Source organism: Pelodiscus sinensis, chromosome 13, assembly GCF_052426305.1.
Source record: "Pelodiscus sinensis isolate ZL-2025 chromosome 13, ASM5242630v1, whole genome shotgun sequence".
Taxonomy (NCBI): domain Eukaryota; kingdom Metazoa; phylum Chordata; order Testudines; family Trionychidae; genus Pelodiscus; species Pelodiscus sinensis.
Genome location: NC_143064.1, coordinates 34192862 through 34211367, shown reverse-complemented (window position 1 = coordinate 34211367; position 18506 = coordinate 34192862). Strand labels below are relative to the sequence as shown.

General features: G+C 40.2%; 1 protein-coding gene across 1 annotated transcript in view; it reads right to left on the bottom strand.

Moving 5' to 3' along the window:
- LOC102456352 (connector enhancer of kinase suppressor of ras 2-like) overlaps positions 1–18506 on the bottom strand; it is a 104351-nt gene that overhangs the window by 36345 nt on the left and 49500 nt on the right. Inside the window, exon 6 of the mRNA XM_075941202.2 lies at positions 14661–14732. Coding sequence (XP_075797317.2) covers positions 14661–14732 — 72 coding nt within the window. The remainder of the gene's footprint in view (positions 1–14660; positions 14733–18506) is intronic.

Genomic DNA, 18506 nt, shown 5'->3' with positions numbered 1-18506 from the left:
GGGAATGGGAGAACTGTATGATTTCACTCAAAGACTAGTGATGGAGAGAGACCTAAGAGGTGCATTCAAAGAATTCAGGAGTGATCAGAAGTGCAGTTAGTTGTGACAATAATCCACGGGTCAGCAATCTATGGCACATGGCCATTCAGGGTAATCCGCTGGCAGGCAGTGAGACATTTTGTTTATGTTGACTGTCCATAGGCACCAGAGGATAGAGCACAAGTTTAAATTAATTTGCAGCGTATTTAGGTGTAAGAAGGGAAAAATGTTAGATTATCATCAAAATGAGGTAATAATTTTCACAGTGCACAAGTTCTACTCTGATGAAAATTTGTTAAATCCAATAAAAATAAATAAAAGCTTTTTTTTATTTAAACAAATTCAGTAAGCATTTAATTGATCTTTATTTGGCCAAAGTTCTTGTTTCTTGTTTCTCTAAGCAGAATGTTTTAAATCTGCAGACTCATCTTAAATCCCCACAATAAAGACAAGTGTCCAAAACTCTCAAATAAAAACCTACAGTTAGATTTTAAAATATCAATTTCTGTAGATACTTTAATAAACCAAGAAGCTTCCGGGGGCAGCCAAGTTAGTCTGTACAGGATAAACTTAAAAAACAACAAATAGTCTCGTAGCACTTTATAGATTAACAAAACATGTAGAAGGTATCATGAGCTTTCGTGGGCCCAGCCTACTTCTTCAGATGACCGGAGTTTTGAGTTTAGGATGTACAGACCGAAAAAGGCATGATTTCCCTTTACAAAATCCATGTTGACTATTCCCCAACAAATTATGTTCATCTGTATATCTGACAAGAATGGTCTTTGCTATAGTTTCAATCAGTTTGTACTGAACTCAGGCTAACTGGCCTGTAATTGCCAGGATTACCTCTGGATCCCTTTTTAAAAATTGGCTTTATGTTAAATATCTTCCACACATTTTGGGTGCATCTACACAGCAGGGCTTAACTTGAAATAAGCTACGCAAATTGTGCTATGTCAATTGCATAGTTCATTTTTAAGTAGCTTATTTCGAAATTAGGAGTGTCTACGCAGTACTTATTTTGAAATAGAGCACTCTTCCTCCAACTTTCCTTACTCCTTGTATAATGAGTGTAACAAGAGTCGGAGCAAGAAGTCCTCCAGCTTGACTTCTTTCTACAGAACTCCAGTATTTCTACATTATTTCAAAACTAGCCAATTAGCCTGTCATAAGATGGGATTTTCTCTCCGCCACGTCGGTCTTCTCTCCTGAGCCTCCGGTCTCTCAATCTCAGAATCTCCGGTCTCTCAATCTCAGAGCTCCAGAATAAAACAGGAGAAAAGCCTGTTGAGAGCGTTTTGGTTAAGTTTAGAGGTGGGAGTAACAGAGGTGGATGTCTGCTATAGATTACCACATCAGGTGGATGAAGTAGACAAGGCTTTCTTCAGACAACTAAAAGACACTTCCAGATCACAGACAAGGTTTCCTCTAAGCTGCATGCATCCCTGCAGCTGCTTAATAAGCCCCTCCCACACAGGAGCTCAGGGCACATGGAGCTAGCTGGCTGGTGGAGGGCCCATCTGCCTCTGCCACAGTAGCAGCTCCCTGCTGAGGACAGAGCAGTGAGGGTATGTCTACACTACCACCCTAGTTCGAACTAGGGTGGTTAATGTAGGCAACCGAAGTTGCAAATGAAGCTCGGGATTTAAATATCCCGGGCTTCATTTGCATCTTGCTGGGGGCCGCCATTTTTAAAGCCCCGGTAGTTCGGACTCCGTGGCCACGGCTACACGCGGCACGGAGTAGGTAGTTCGAATTAGGCTTTCTAATTCGAACTACCGTTACTCCTCTTGCCCAAAGCAAGACCGATCCCAACTAAATTATCCCAGCCAGGGCTTTGTCAAGCTGAGACTTAAAAACCTCTAGGGATGGAGATTCCACCCCCTCCCTAGGTAACCCATTCCAGTGCTTCACCACCCTCCTAGTAAAATAGTTTTTCCTAATATCCAACCTAGACCTCCCCCTTATTCAAGTGAATAAATGCAGAATCTAGAATAAGAATTTCAAATAAAATTGCCAGTGAGAGCCCATGCTGACTGCCATTGACTAAAAGGGATGTGTTCTCCATGTTTTGGATATAGAAATCCCATTTTCATGTTTTTCAAACTAAAGGATCTTGAAGCTTATGGTCTGTTTCCATGGAAAACCCAATGGGATCTTATAAGTACTGCAAGAGAGGGTAGTGAAATATCTCTAAGATATTACTTCCTCCTATGTCATGGAAACCCCTTTGTTGATGGTAAAGGAATAGAGCTGATGGGTTAGGTATTTTCTGTGCACTGTCCTCAGGCTAGACCCTACCCTGCTCAAGAATACCCTCTAAGTCTGAAGAGTATGGGGAAGCATAGACTCAACTAATCTAGTTTTTGTCCATAGCTGTAATTTCAAAACTTGCATAATGGGGATGGAGATAGGGGCTAGCATATGATTCAATAACTCTAAGATGCAGTGACTGGGCCATTCATGATAATGGAACATCAGCTCTGAAGGCAGCTAAGTGTCAGATGAGTTACAAGTCCACATAGTTATCTATTTGATCTTAACTCTGGCTTGTGCCCTGAAGAGGATGCTATGATCCGGGAGTGACGCAGGTCCCCACTGACAATGGAGTTATTGGAGAAGCAGTGACAGAGAGAGCCAAAAGAGGAGGGTGCCCTGCTGATGGACCCAGATAATTTTCAGAGTAACTAGCTAGAGGTGAGATGGTAGTGAAGTGCAAGCCAACTATATTGAGTTGCAGTCTCTAATAAAAGACTAATTTTACCTATTATTACCCATATAGTAGTATATCATATATAATTGTTTTCTGTAATGAGAAATAATTATGGTAGGTCACATCCTCTTGTATAAGTGTTGCCAAAACAATGCTTTTCAATTACAACTATTATTTTGCAAGAGATTTCCAAACACTCCACTTTTCCCTGTGTTAGCTGGTATGCACAAAGAAGAGCACAGGAATAAGAGGTACTTGATTTCATTGTCAAGAAAACAATACGAAAATTACAGCAGTCAAGGAAACAACAGAAATCCCGATCCAAGCCCATTGTAGCTAATGGAAAGTCTGTCCTTGGGTATGTCTAAATTAGATCATAATTACAAATGAAGCCAGAATTTGAATTTCCAGCACTTCATTTGCATAATGGCGGCCACGTGTTCTTTCGAAAACAGGTATTTCGAAAGCAAAACAGCTTTTTAGATACAATTCTTTTGAAAAAAAACAACCCTTTTTAGAAAGATCCCGTATGCCTCAAAAAATGAGGTTTACAAGATCAATCGAAAAAGGGTTTTTTTCTGAAAGAACCGCGTCTAGACAGCGGTTTCACGTTCGAAATACTCGTTTTCAAAAGAACGCGCGGCAACCATTATGCAAATGAAGCACGGGAAATTCAAATCCCGGCTTCATTTGCAATTTCTATGTCTAATTTACATCCGTCTTTCGAAAGAGGGATGTAGTCTAGACATAGCCCTTGAGTTCAGTTGAATTTGCCTTAGGCCCATAATGAGCACATTGTTTGGCCATACACTGTTAGCTCCCATTGCCCCCAGTTCTCACCCTCTTGACTGCACCTGGAGCCATGCTGCCTAGTATGCTTGGATCTTCTCTTCCCTCCCCACCTTGTTGGGTGCTGCTGCCTTGCCTACTGAGTGGAGAAAGGGCTTACAACATTTAGGGCTTGTACCTTTATAACCTTCCGCCCTTATGTGCCTGCCCACAAAGCTGGTTACTGCTTACCTTTGGCAGCAGTTTCTCACCTCCTTCTGCCCCCTCCCTCCCATAAAGCACTGCTGCCTTCTTTTAGCAAGCCTGGACAATGCTTCAGGTTCAGTGTGGTCATTGTAGCTAAGGGAAAGGCTGTCCTATTGGATCTGGATTAGACCGATAACACACACATTGTTTGGCCAAAAACGTTCTCCCTCTCCCTCTCTCCGATAAAATACAAACGATAAGTTGGAGGAATGCTGCTTCTGCTAGCATTCTCTGTACACTGTAACACAGTTACACTTAAAGTGAATAAGTACCATCAGTAGTCAACACAGAAAGTAAATAATTATCATCCTTCTCTTACCTTGAACACCTTTTAAAACTCCCAAGACAAAAAAGTCATGTATTTAATACAACCTGGACATACTGCAATAACTTACAGCACTCACTAGCTCCAATCTATCAACTGTAATATTCAAGTCCATTCTCACATTTCAAGATCAACGTGCAGACAGAGATTTTAACGTGTAGATACAATCACAAATAAATAAGACAGGAGATCTAATTAACACTTTAACTTAAATTATGTTAATTTCCTTCACAAAAAGTGCCATTTGACCTTTCAGATGGAGATTTTTATAGAAAATTAGAGTCAAACACACACACAATTTCAGTTGGATGACTTTGTTAAAAATTCATTAACAAAAGGAGATTTTGCAGAATGCTATTTATAAGAATGTGACCATTACAAAGGAAGTACAATGCCAGAAGATGTCACTATACTCTGAACATTTTCAGTGTGTGTAGAACATCAGGCAGGTCTCTGTAGGAGAGCACTCTTGTTAGTACTTGCCCATTGTAGACTATTAGCTATATGCGGGTGTAGTTTTATATTTATTTCATGTGATGTTTTAGCTTTGTAACTGACACACAATTTTGGCATGGGAGTGCTTTCATTTTTGTGGAAGCCAGACTCCTGGCTGGAGCTCACCTCTTTATTATCATTTTACAAGTCTTATGCTCTATTTACTAGTGTAAATAAAGGTTGCTGAATCTATAACACACACCATATATGGTAACACACACACACACACTCAATATTCAATAGGGACCCTGACTTGTGAAGCTTTCAAATATTTTAAATGTCTTGCTCACTGCACTTAAAAATGTCTTTCTGTATATTCTATAATGATAAATATCCACATTATTAAAACAAATTTTATAGTCAACTAACCTATTTTAAAAAAGTGAGATGTTTCAGCTAGTCACGCATTTCCATATTATATATTATATATGTGCATACACACAATAAAAATTAAAGTTATTAACTTGTAAAAGGAGTTCTTTGAGTTAAGCCTCTGCATATTCACACTTATGGGAATGCATCACTTGGTGTAACATGGACAATATGGTCTTACTGTCTTCTCCAAGCAGTGCTCCAATAGAGCACCTCTGTGTCATATTCTGAGGGTGAGGCTACAAAAAAGGGCACAGAGCCCTCTATCGCATGGGTGGACAAATACCAGCTCACAGCTGGATCCAGTCCATCTGGTGGGCCCCCACACCACCGTATTTACGTACACCTCTGCAGGTATGGAGGATCGCGTCCCCAGTGGCTGAAGATTGTTGTTCTGGACCAATGGAAGCCGCAATTGCCCATAACTGTGGAGGCACAGAAAAATATAGCAGCAGTGGCCCATCGGGGACAACCCATTTTATTGCCCTACCTTGCCCTACTGCCTCAGTTTCTTTTAATTGCAGCATCTTGCAGAAGAGATCCAATAGACACGGAGCTTCTTTCTTATCATAATAATTGTTAGTTCTTCAGTGTAATGTGTTGTTGTTAGAGTTAGCATTTACAGGTAAAGTTAGTATATGTTTAGTCTTTCAAAAAGGCGAATCTGAAGAAGTAGTAAACAGGTTTTGAAAGATTTTCTTCTTTTCTGGTAATTTCCCCTGCATTGGATGACTGGGTAAGATAGCCAAGCATGTGTCGGTGCAGGACATTATCCATCTAGATTGCAATATATTCTACATTTATGCCAAAAACATTCTAGGAGGAACTTTCAAGCACTATTACTTCAGGAGCCCCATAAGAACGGCCGTACTGGGTCAGACCAAAGGTCCATCAAGCCCAGTAGCCTGTCTGCCAACAGTGGCCAGCACCAGGTGCCCCAGAGAGGGTGGACCGAAGACAATGAGCAGCAATTTGTCTCCTGCCATCCTTCTCCAGCCTCTGACAAACAGAGGCCATGGACACCATTTCTATCTCCCGGCTAATAGCCTTTTATGGACCTAACCTCCATGAAATTATCTAGCTTCTCTTTAAACTCTGTTATAGTCCTAGCCTTCACAGCCTCCTCTGGCAAGGAGTTCCACAGGTTGACTACACGCTGTGTGAAGAACTTTCTTTTATTAGTTTTAAACCTGCTACCCATTAATTTCATTTGGTGTCCTCTAGTTCTTCTATTATGGGAACTAATAAATAACTTTTCTTTCTTTGCCCTCTCCACACCACTCATGATTTTATATAGCTCTATCATATCCCCCCTCAGCCTCCTCTTTTCTAAACTGAAAAGTCCCAGTCGCTTTAACCTCTTTTCATATGGGACCCGTTCCAAACCCCTAATAATTTTAGTTACCCTTTTTGAACCCTTTCCAAGGCCAAAATATCTTTTTTGAGGTGAGGAGACCACATCTGTACACAGTATTCAAGATGTGGGCGTACCATAGTTTCATACAGGGGCAGAAAGATATTCTGTGTCTTATTTTCTATCCCTTTCTTAATAATTCCTAGCATCCTATTTGCCTTTTTGACTGCCGCTGCACACTGTGTGGAAGTTTTCAGAGAACTATCCATGATAACTCCGAGATCTCTTTCCTGATTTGTCATAGCCAAATTAGCCCCCATCATACTGTATGTATAGTTGAGGTTATTTTTCCTGATGTGCATTACTTTATACATACCCACATTAAATTTTATTTGCCATTTTATTGCCCAATCACTCAGTTTGGTGAGATCTTTTTGGAGTCCCTCACAGTCTGCTTCTGTCTTGACTATCCTAAACAGTTTGGTATCATCCACAAACTTTACCACCTCACTGCTTATCCCTTTCTCCAGATCATTTATGAATAAGTTGAAAAGGATTGGTCCCAGGACTGACCCTTGGGGGACACCACTAGTTACCCCCTTTCCATTTTGTCAAAGGCTTTCTGAAAATCTAAGTATATTATATCTACTGGATCCCCCTTCAAAGAACTCTAAGGGTATGTCTACACTACCCTCCTAATTCGAATTAGGAGGGTAATGTAGGCATACCGCACTTGCAAATGAAGCCCGGGATTTGAATTTCTCGGGCTTCATTTGCATGAAGCCGGCCGGTGCCATTTTTAAATGCCGGCAGTTCAAACCCCGTGCCGCGTGTAGTGCTCCACTAAGGACTAAATCGAGAATTGACTTTCCAGATCTGAGAAGTTGGAGCACAAAGGGAAAAGAACTATCTTGGTTCTACCTTCAGCACCAAAGTGCTTAGGAAGACTGTTGAATTGGTACTGGATTTATCTTCATATATGTTCTCATGGTCAGAGGCCAGAATTAGATTTGTTTAAGGTTTCTAAAGTGCTTGGAGCTCTTTCTTCAAAGGTATTGAGCAAGAATATGGTTAAGCCTTTGGATCAGTCAGTTATGATTCTGAGTAAAAAGCCACTGTTACCAGGGCCTGAACTCAGGCAATTAATGAAATCCATCTGATTTGTTTCTATCTTTCTTCTTTTCCTCTTGGGGGAATTCTGCACCGCAGTATGTACATAAGTAATAAACCCCACATATTTTAAAATTATTTGTGCAGAAAAAGCTTCTGCTGGAACATTGCTGCAGTTCTGCCTTTTGTCCACCAGACACTCAGAGTAGCAGGTCTCAGCCAGCTATGTAGAAGACCGAGCCTGCCTCCTTCACAGTGCCTGTTGGGTCAGATTGGGAGAAAGGGGCTACTGGCAGATAGACGGCAAAGGGCTGCTGTCATGTTTGTTTATCACACATGGGGCTCATAAGGGCTAGTGGGGAAAAAACAGATTGGAGTAGGAGTTGAATGGGAGTGGGAGCATAGAGACACATGGGAACAGCAGGAGGGGATGCAGGGTTACATGGGACATGGGGAGAGAGAGAGTGTATGAATGGGGGTGGAAGAATATGTGGACAGGGGTGCAAGGAAATATGTGGAAGGGGCAGATGTACCTGACTGAATGGGAAAAGCTAGGAATCAGCCAGGTTCTGCATGGAGGGAGCTTCCTAATAATCCTCCGCTCCCAAAGCTGCACCACACTTTTCCTACATATACCCAACAACCCTCCAAGTTCACACCACGGCTCCTTCCCAGCAATTATTTCCCTCTCCCTCAGCTCCTCTGGTATGCAGGCTTTGAACTGCTTCTGAGAGGTGTGGGAAATACGATTCTGTTTTGTAGTTTAAGTGAATTATTACTCAGAGTCCTGTATTAACATGCCTATAATGAATCTATTTGTCAAAAAGCCATTTCCTGGATCTTTTTTTTTTGTCTGTATTGTTACTGATATACTTGCTGACAGGTTTATTGAAATAAATGACAAAAATAATTGAAACTGGTATGATTATATTGTTATTTTGATAAAAATATGTAGAGTTCTGTAGGATTTGAAAATACTGTGTGTAGAATTTTTAATTTTCAGCACAGCATTTTTAATTTTTTGATGCAGAATTCTGTCAAAGGATCCTCTCCATGACAGACATCAGGATTGGGTCCATGAAGCAACCCCACTCTTGGACATGATCTTAAGGAAAGGTAGAAGGGAGACCAGCACAATTGAGGTAATGGATTTCAGGAAGGCAGATTTTGATAAGCTCAGAGAACTTGTAGGTAAGGTCCCATGGGAAGCAAGACTGAAGGGAAAAACAACTGAGGAGAGTTGGAAGTATTTCAAAGGGACGTTGTTAAGGGCCCAAAAGCAAACAATTCCGCTGTGTAGGAAAGATAGAAAATATGGCAAAAGACCAGCTTGGCTTAACAAGGAGATCATTTTTGCATGATCTCAAAATAAAAAAGGAGTCATATAAAAAATGGAAACTAGGACAAATAACAAAGGATGAATATAGGCAAGCAACACGGGAATGCAGGGGCAAGATTAGAAAGGCAAAGGCACAAAATGAGATCAAACTAGCTACAGGCATAAAGGGAAACAAGAAGACCTTTTATAAATACATTAGAAGCAAGAGGAAGACCAAGGACAGGGTAGGCCCACTGCTCAGTGAGGAGGGAGAAGCAGTAACAGGAAACTTGGAAATGGCGGAGATGCTCAATGACTTCTTTGTTTCGGTCTTCACCGAGAAGTCTGGAGGTGTGCCTAACGTAGTGAATACAAGCAGAGAGAGGGTAAGTTTAGAAGATAGGATACACAAAGAACAAGTTAAAAATCACTTAGGAAAGTTAGATGTCAGCAAGTCACCAGGTCCTGATGAAATGCATCCCAGGATACTCAAGGAGCTGATAGAGGAGGTATCTGAGCCTTTAGCTATGATCTTTGAAAAATCATGGCAGACAGGGGAGATTCCAGAAGACTGGAAAAGGGCAAATATTGTGCCCATCTATAAAAAGGGGAATAAGAACAACCCAGGAAACTACAGACCAGTCAGTTAACGTCTGTCCCAGGGAAGATAATGGAGCAGGTAATTAAGGAAATCATATGCAAACACTTGGAAGGTAATAAAGTGATAGGTAATAGCCAGCATGGGTTTGTGAAGAACAAGTCATGCCAAACTTATCTGATAGCTTTCTTTGATAGGATAACGAGCCTTGTGGATAAGGGAGAAGCGGTGGATGTCATATACCTAGACTTTAGTAAGGCATTTGATACGGTCTCGCATGATATTCTTATTGATAAACTAGGCAAATATAACTTAGATAGGGCCACGATAAGGTGGGTGCATAATTGGCTGGATAACCGTATTCAGAGAGCTGTTGTTAACGGTGCTAAATCCTGCTGGAAAGGGATAACAAGTAGAGTTCCGCAAGGGTCTGTTTTGGGACCCGTACTGTTCAATATCTTCATCAATGATGTAGATATTGGGATAGAGAGTATGCTTATTAAGTTTGCAGATGATACCAAACTGGGTGGGGTTGCAACTTCTTTGGAGGATAGGGACATAATTCAAAATGACCTTAGCAAGTTAGAGAAATGGTCAGAGGTAAACAGGATGAGGTTTAATAAAGAGAAATGCAAAGTGCTCCACTTAGGAAGGAACAATCAGTTCCATACATACAAGATGGGAAGCGACTGTCTAGGAAGGAGCATGGCGGAAAGGGATCTAGGGGTCATAGTGGACGACAAGTTGAATATGAGTCAACAGTGTGATGCTGTTGCAAAAAAAGCAAATATGATTCTAGGTTGTATCAACAGGTGTGTTGTAAGCAAAACTCGTGAAGTCATTCTGCTGTTCTACTCTGCACTAGTTAGGCCTCAGCTGGAGTACTGTGTCCAGTTCTGGGCGCCACATTTCAAGAAAGATGTGGAGAAATTGGAAAGGGTACAGAGAAGAGCAACAAGAATGATTAAAGGTCTAGAGAACATGACCTATGAAGCCAGGCTTCATGAACTGGGCTTGTTTAGTTTGGAAAAAAGAAGATTAAGGGGGGACATGATAGCAGTTTTCAAATATCTAAAAGGGTGTCACAAGGAGGAAGGAGAGAGGTTCCAATAATGTGTCTCTCAACTTTGAATCTTTTCTCAATCTTTTACTCCTCTTTAGAGATGCGGGTTAGGGGACATTCTAGCGATGTCTACACTGCAGCGCTATTTCAGGATACCAGAGGTATCTTTTGAGCGTGCCCATTATTTCAAAACATAATGGGCTCACTATTCTGACTTCCCTGTAAACCTCATTCCACAAGGAGTAAGGTATATTTTGGAATAGCGATTCACTTTGAAATAAATGCTGTGTAGACAGTGCCAAATTACAAAATAAGCTATTTCAAAATAAGATCAAATAAGATATGCAATTTTGGTAGCTCAAATTGTGTATCGTATTTTGACCTACGGTGCAGTGTATATGCACCCGGGCAAATCTTTCTGTCATTGACTCACAGATGATTAGAGCTGGAAGAGACCTCTGGAGATCATCTAGTCCAGCCCCCTGCTCAAAGCAGGACCAACTTCAACTAAATCATCCCAGCCAGGGCTTTTTCAGCCTTGCCTTAAAAACCTGTAAGCATGGAGATTCCACCTCCATAGGTAACCCATTTCAGTGCGTCACCACCCTCCTAGTGAAACAGTTTTTCCTAATGTGCAACCTATCAATTCAAAGTTATCCATTTTCTGGTTTGGATGTTTTCTTCTATAAGCTCTGTTACCTCTCCAAGATTGGATCCGCAACAGAAGAGGATCAGGACAGGTCTGCTCAACCTAGACATCTTAGGTTCCAATTACCTAGGTCATGGTTTATGGACTATTTGAATTTCCTTATCACATTGGCATGTTTCCAAGAGGGGTTGTTTTGGTAAGAATGGCAGCCTTGTACTCAATGGCTGTAGTGCTTCCATCTAGGAAATGTATGGGATCTCCCCAAAAAGACTGATAAGGAGCGGTCCCATTGGTAAGAATGAGACCATATCGATGCCTCTGGATTCTGTAGCTCTAGATTTGTCAGTTTGCTCCTGTTGTAATAGGTGATATTTATTAAAAGAAGATAACAAACATCAAAAGTTTAAGATTGAGACTGAATCACATTTGTCCCCAAATGAAAATGGACAGAGCCATGCACAAATACAGAATTGGTATCTACGTCTGCAAAGATGATCTGAGGCTATTTGAATGTGGATGCAGATACCCATGGATATAAAGCAGATATGTGCAAATTTGCAACATTCTAGACACAAAGTTTGTATTCAGAAAAATGAGCCAGAGATATGTGGGTGCAGATACTGGTGGATCCAAAGCAGATATTCGTGTATTTATAGGGCTCTAAAAAAGGAGGCATAACCTCTGTTTTCTCCCTCACAAGCTGCTCTCAAATTGTGAAAGCTGGTCTACTTTCAATATTAAAGTGACCTTTTTGCTGCTGTGGAGGAAGCATCTTGTGTTCGATATTTTGGGAACTCCTTCAAAAATAGGTTCTCTGCCTAATTTGGGTGCTTTTAAAAAACAGCCCATGAAAGCTATTTGGGCCAATCTAGCTTCTTGTCTACCCCTTTCTAAGCAAACTGATAAATGTATTACCAACTTCATATAAGGGATAAGAGGGAGAAGGTTCTACCAACTAGGTTGCATCAGATGGCACACTCCTATGAATGGGAATATGCAGAGGCCACTCAAAAAAGAACCAGGGGGAACATTGCATCCATACTTTCAAGGCAGGTAAAGTTATACAGCATTATTGATCTTATCCCAGTCTATGGATTTCAATGGAAGAGTCGGTATCTGTAATGTCCATGGCCCTAGTTTTCAAAGATGTGAATGTCTAAGTGTCTACACCCAATCTGGGCATGTGAATCCTTACTATTTGCAAACAAGCAAGGATTACACATGCACCTCTCACCCACCAGAAAATGTGATAACAGCTGTTGTGCATGCACCAGGTATATATACATTAAGGTTTGCCCACACAGAAGGCAAACTCACCTTTGAGAGTTTTGGTCAAAATATGCTGTTCAACATTGTTAAGTGTCAGCTGTAAAGATTAGGGAGGATAAAAGTGACATTGAGAACAATTATAAAATAGAATTTGTTGGGAGAAGCAATCACATTTGTTGATAAGTGATCTGAAATGTGTGGCTTTTAGAGCACAGGACAATTTTTTTATGAAATATGGACCTGTTGTATTGCCAGGAAAGGAGGGCCATATCAGATCAAAAAAGAGTGTGGGAAGACAGGGACCAGTAAATGTAGAGCCAGGGCAGAAACTGAAGCACTGAAAAATACTTATAGTAGTAAAAAGCCTAGGATTTTGCAACTCATGACTATGGCAATGAGATGGCTTAAACAGCATGCCACACAAGTAGCCTCCCAATAGAACAGACTAGGGAAGTAAAAGAAGCAACACAAGCAGCAGAGCACTGGAAAGCTCAAGCCCTGCTGACAGGGAAACAGGCAATCCAAACACATGATCTGCTTGAACAAGTAAGGAAAATAAGAGATTGGAAAAGGCTGTAGAAACCCTGCGAAAGCGAGAAGTGCCGTCCCTTGCTGCAAAGCAACAGGCTTAGGAAATTTTCACATTGATTGGACTCTGTCTTGCATTTAAGTTGTGATTACCATGGATGGAGTGGTCACTAGGGCACCTGTGCTTTTTCCTGGAGGCCTCTTCTTAAAAAAAAAATTTTTTTTTAAAATTTCCCCATCCACACATGCCTTTTTCTAAAAGAAGTCTTTCGGAAAAAGGCTTCTTCCTCGTAGAAAGAGGTTTACCGCTGTTGGAAAAATCCCTCCGTTCTTTCGACTTTCTGTCGAAAGAACGCAATTGCAGTGTCGACGTAAGTGTAGCTTTTTCCGGAAAAACGACCATTTAACCTAAGTTGCTCCTCACTCCCTTCCCCTTTCCCCCACCTCTTCTCCCTTTGACTCTCTCTCTGTTAAAAGTTAGTTTTTACAGAAACTTTCAAAATATAAAGGAATTAAACCAAAACAAGGAAAAAAATAGGTTAAAAACTTTACTTTGAATAAAACTAGTAAATTGATTATTTTAACCCTTCAAGAATGCAACAGCTGGAATTTACTCCCAGCTTTCCTGAAGATAAGGTTGCTAAGCAACAAACATGCAGATTCTGCTTCTAATCCTAACCACTGGCTAGAATTTGAAACATTTTTTTTTATTTCTTATTTCTTTTCAATTCACCTGTAAAACAGAGTTTTAAAATAAAGCTTAATATATAGTAATGGACAATGCCATAAGTTACTAAATTAATACAACACATTTGACTAATATTAATAGAAACTTGTATAATTTTATTAAAAGTTTTAAATAAGGTAATAATTTGCTGATTTAAATGTTTAATCCTTTTTTTATTTTTCCATTTTTAAACATTTTTTTGTTTGTCTTATTTTGTTTAGTTATAAATGTAATTTTGGTGCCCTTTGTTTTTTAATTGTAAGTTATCCTATATGTCATATATGTTGTCTTTTGTTGTATGCTGTGAGCCACATAACTATTTGTTTTTATTATTTTTATTTTGTTGCAACAAAAGTCAATTTTTTACTTTTTTTTTAAATGTGGTACCACACTATTAACTATTATGTTTGGGGTATAATCATGTTATGAATACCATTTCTTGCAAAGTTCAAAAATATTTTAATTATTACAAATATGTTTATATATATTTCTGCCACAATAAATAACACAATTTCCAACAACCCTTGCCCTGGTTTTCTTTTATTAATCAATTTTTAATTTTTAATTTTCTTAAAATTAATAAAGTAAGGGCAACCTCAACATTAAGGTTAAGGCAATATTAAAAAATGTCAGTTTTTGTATGGATTTTTATAAACTTGTTTTTACTTTTAAAGAATGGCATAGCAATACTGCATAAAGCACGACAAGGGCTACAGGGAAGTGGACCAAGGAATAAAGGAAGACAGAAGGAGGCTGCGCTAGAAGGTCTTTAGGTCAGGACCTAGAGTAGTGAGTGGACCTGACCCCCCTCTTTCTCCTGGCATTGTACTTTTCTACAAAGATCCAGAGGCTGGAGACAGGAGAACAGAGTGATGACAGGTAAGACACTGACCAGAAGGCTGTGCACACTGTGCTCTGAGCTAATTCCTAGCATGACCAGCAGGAGGCACTGTGGTAGTGAGTCTAACCTGCTACAAAGCTGGCATATTTTCTTTATATTGTGCTATTCCATATCCCAATAAAATTATTACAGTACTCCTATGAAGAATATAAGTAACTTACCTATTCATTTCTTCAAGGCAGTCGGTTGCAAAGTAAAAGCTCTTAATTTTGGGGTGGCATGCTTTGAAGGCACTGTAAAACAAATGAAGGAGAAAAATGTAGTTTTCCCTTCAAATAGTTTGGCTATAAAGATGTTATTCTCCTTTATTCATAAATGTACATGATGAAGTTGAAAAGTGCTCCTCATACTTGCTTGCTCTGAGATTCTTCAGCACTTTATAGAGCTACACATACACCTAAAATTTTCAATGTGAATTCAATGACAAAACACCATATTGTCTACAGCTGAAAACTTTTCAAATTGACCACTACTTAACTGACCTTTCAAGTCCTCATCTTCAAACAAAACTTGCACATTTTCAAAAGTTGAACCCGGGAGCTTAAATTCATAATTCTGGTAGACATTAAAACCCATGGACTTGAGAAAGACACTGGATTTGTGGCTTATTATAACAATCTGTAACACAGCAGTCACCCATATTTTCCTCTATGACTGCAAAGGTGTAATTGGCCACCTCACTGTGAATGGTCTTCTACAATATGCATTACTACTACTGATGAGTCCTGTGTGTGGAACTAAACAGCCTGTTCCACCTTCTATTGATCTGTGACACTGAGTACCCTTCCCAGACCTGAAAAATTGCTCTGTGTAAACTCGGATGTTTGTCTCTTTCACAAAAATAAGTTGGTTCAATAAAATACATTACCTCACCTATATTGTATAATACCGAGACCAATGTTGCTACAACAATACTGCAAAGAAGACCCTATAGCACCCAGAATAAATTTACCAATTCACTTCTGTTTTTAATCAGGGATTTTTCATTTACATTGAACTTGATGGTAACAACCGTATGGCTGTGTTTAGACTGCATCGCTTTTCCGTAAAAGGGATGCAAATTAGACACATCGCAATTGCAAATGAAGCGGGGATTTAAATCCCACCCGCTTCATTTGCATAAACATGGCTGCCGCTTTTTTCCGGCTCGCAGCTTTACTGGAAAAAAGCGCCAGTCTAGGCGCGTATCTTTCGGAAAATAAAGCCTTTTACGAAAGATCCCTTATTCCTTTTTTTAAGAGGAATAAGGGATCTTTCGGAAAAGGCTTTATTTTCCGAAAGATTCGCGTCTAGACTGGCGCTTTTTTCCGGCAAAGCTCCAAGCCGAAAAAAAGCAGCAGCCATTTTTATGCTAATGAAGTGGGGGAGATTTAAATCCCTGCTTAATTAGCAATTGCGATACGTCTAATTTGCATCCCTTTTATGAAAAACGGATGCAATCTAGACGTAGCATATTAGTCTTTGGGGATATAAGAAATAGAATTGCTTGGCTGACAAATGAACAAATACAAGGGAGCTCTCATTCACAGGATGCCACCCATTCCTTAGTTCAGAAACACCTTCTGAGAGTGAAACTAAAACCTGCCAAATCTCATGTGGTTTTGGCATTGGTAATTTGTTAGCTTTTGGTATATTTTGGTTTTTTTTTCTTGTAGTCACAACAGGTCCATGAATCCTTGGTGTAACTTCAAGAAAATCAGTGGAGTAACCTCAAGTGTGAATTTTATTTGATTTTTGGAGCTAGCATCAACTCTGTGGTCAAGGTGTTATCTTTCATGCACAACTTTTTCTCAGGTGAGTTTTCTTGTTGTGGTTATTGTATAGATAATTTATCATTACCTCAGTTTTGGAAGCAGCCTCTGGCTTGTGGCTCAGAATATGTATATATCTTTGCATCTATTGTGGCATTATTCCCTTAACTCCTGGAAAGACAGTCAGCCAACATTTTTCTGTTCTTTTACTAAAGAATTTATCTCAGGCCACTGCAGAACTACTGATAATATCCTGTAATGTGTAATCCTTCATTTCCTGAAAGGCTGTCATGTCAGAGCAGATATCTGCTATTCATGAATGAAATACCTTACTCTGTAGTTTTCGCTGGTAAAATTAATAAGATGAAGAGTTGTCCCCTGGAAAAAAAACCTGGAAGTGTACAAAAGGTGAAGATTCTCCAGGTGAGACTATGACTACAGAGAGAAAACTGTACTTTGCATGTTATCTATATGTTTGAGTTTACATACTTTGCCGGTAGGTTATGTATTTGCACATGGGATTTGAGAACAATTCGTCTTAGGGTATGTCTACACAGCAGGGGCTTAACTTGAAATAAGTTATGCAAATTGAACTATGTCAATTGCATAGCTTATTTTGAAATAGGGAGCATCTACACAGCACTTTATTTTGAAATAAAGCACTCTTCCTCCAACTTCCCTTATTCCTCATACAATGAGGGTTACAGGAGTCGGAGTAAGAAGTCCTCCAGCTTGACAGTATTTTGACACCCTTCTGAAATAACTGCCTGCTGTGTGGATGCGGACTAAGTTATTTTGGAATAGTGCTAGTTATTTTGAAATAGTATTGCAGTGTAGACGTACCCTATGGCACCATTATGGAAAGCACTGATTTTGAATTCAGTTAATGAGGACTCTTGTGAATCTTGTTTTGGAGTTCATATGCAATAAACTGAAAACAACATTTTGTTCAGGATAGCTATATAAGTTTCAGTGTGTTTTTCTTAACAATACTGCACCATATGTTACTCCATAAATTCCCCTTAAAATGCATGCCTCTCCATACACAAAAAAAGCATTTGGAGAGAAACTGTTACTTACTTCTCGCAACTGTTGTTCTTCAAGATGCATTGCTCATGTTCATTCCATGTACCAGGGTGGTCATTCCATGTGCACAGATCGTCAGAAGATTTTTCCCTCAGCAGTACCCATTGGGCCAGCAGGGGAGCCCCTTGGAGTGGTGCTATACACTCCTGCTGGCCATCCACCCCTTCTTGCTGGTCTTCTCCGATGAAGGGAAAGTGGATGGGATTTGCAATGGACATGAGGTATGTTTAAAAAACAACAGTTACGAGAGGTAAGTAACAGTTTTCAATTCTTCAAGTGATTGTTCATATCCATTCCATGTAAGTGACTTCCAGAACCCTTGGAGATGGGGTCAGAGGTTTAACCTTCTACAGAATGGAGTACTGCCCTGCCAAGGACTGCATCATCCCTGGTTTGGTGCACTAAGGCATAATAATTAACAAAGGTGTGCACCGAGGACCAAGTGGCTACCCTACAGATGTCCTGGATAGGCACCTGAGCAACACAAGTGGTGGAAGTGGCCTGGGCCCTAGTAGAATGAGCCATCAAAGGCAGGACTAGTATCTCAGCTAGGTCATAACAAGCCTTAATGGAGGAGATGGTTCATGATGAGATACTGGGCTGAAACAGGGAAGCCTTTCACCCCGTCAGCTATTGCTATTAAGAGTGGAGGGGATTTGCAGAAGGTCTTTGTTCTATCTAAATAAAAATCTAAGGCACTCCTAACATCTAGAGTGTGTAGAGCTTGTTCCTTACTGGAAGCATGCGGTTTAGGGTAGCACACAGGCAGAAAAATGTCCTGAGAAACATGGAACTGGGACACCACCTTGAGCAAGAAAGCCGGGTGTGGGTAAAGCCTGACTTTATCTTTAAAAAAGATAGCATAAGACTTTATCGTTAAAGAAGATAGCATAAAGAAGATAGCGTCACCCTGCATATGGAAAATGAGAAGGGTGACGTTAGCTCTTAGGGACCATTCATGACCCAAAAAGGACCTGCTGAACTGGTCTTCCAGGGTGTTCTGGATCCCCTGAGAGGTATGAAACCGCCAGGTGGATACCCTGTTCTATGCAAAACTCCCAGAGAAGGAGGGCTTCCTGACACAGGGGAAGGAGGTGAGCACCACCCGGTTTGTTGATGTAAAACACTGTTGCCATATTGTCTGACAGGACCAGGACACCCCATTCCTCA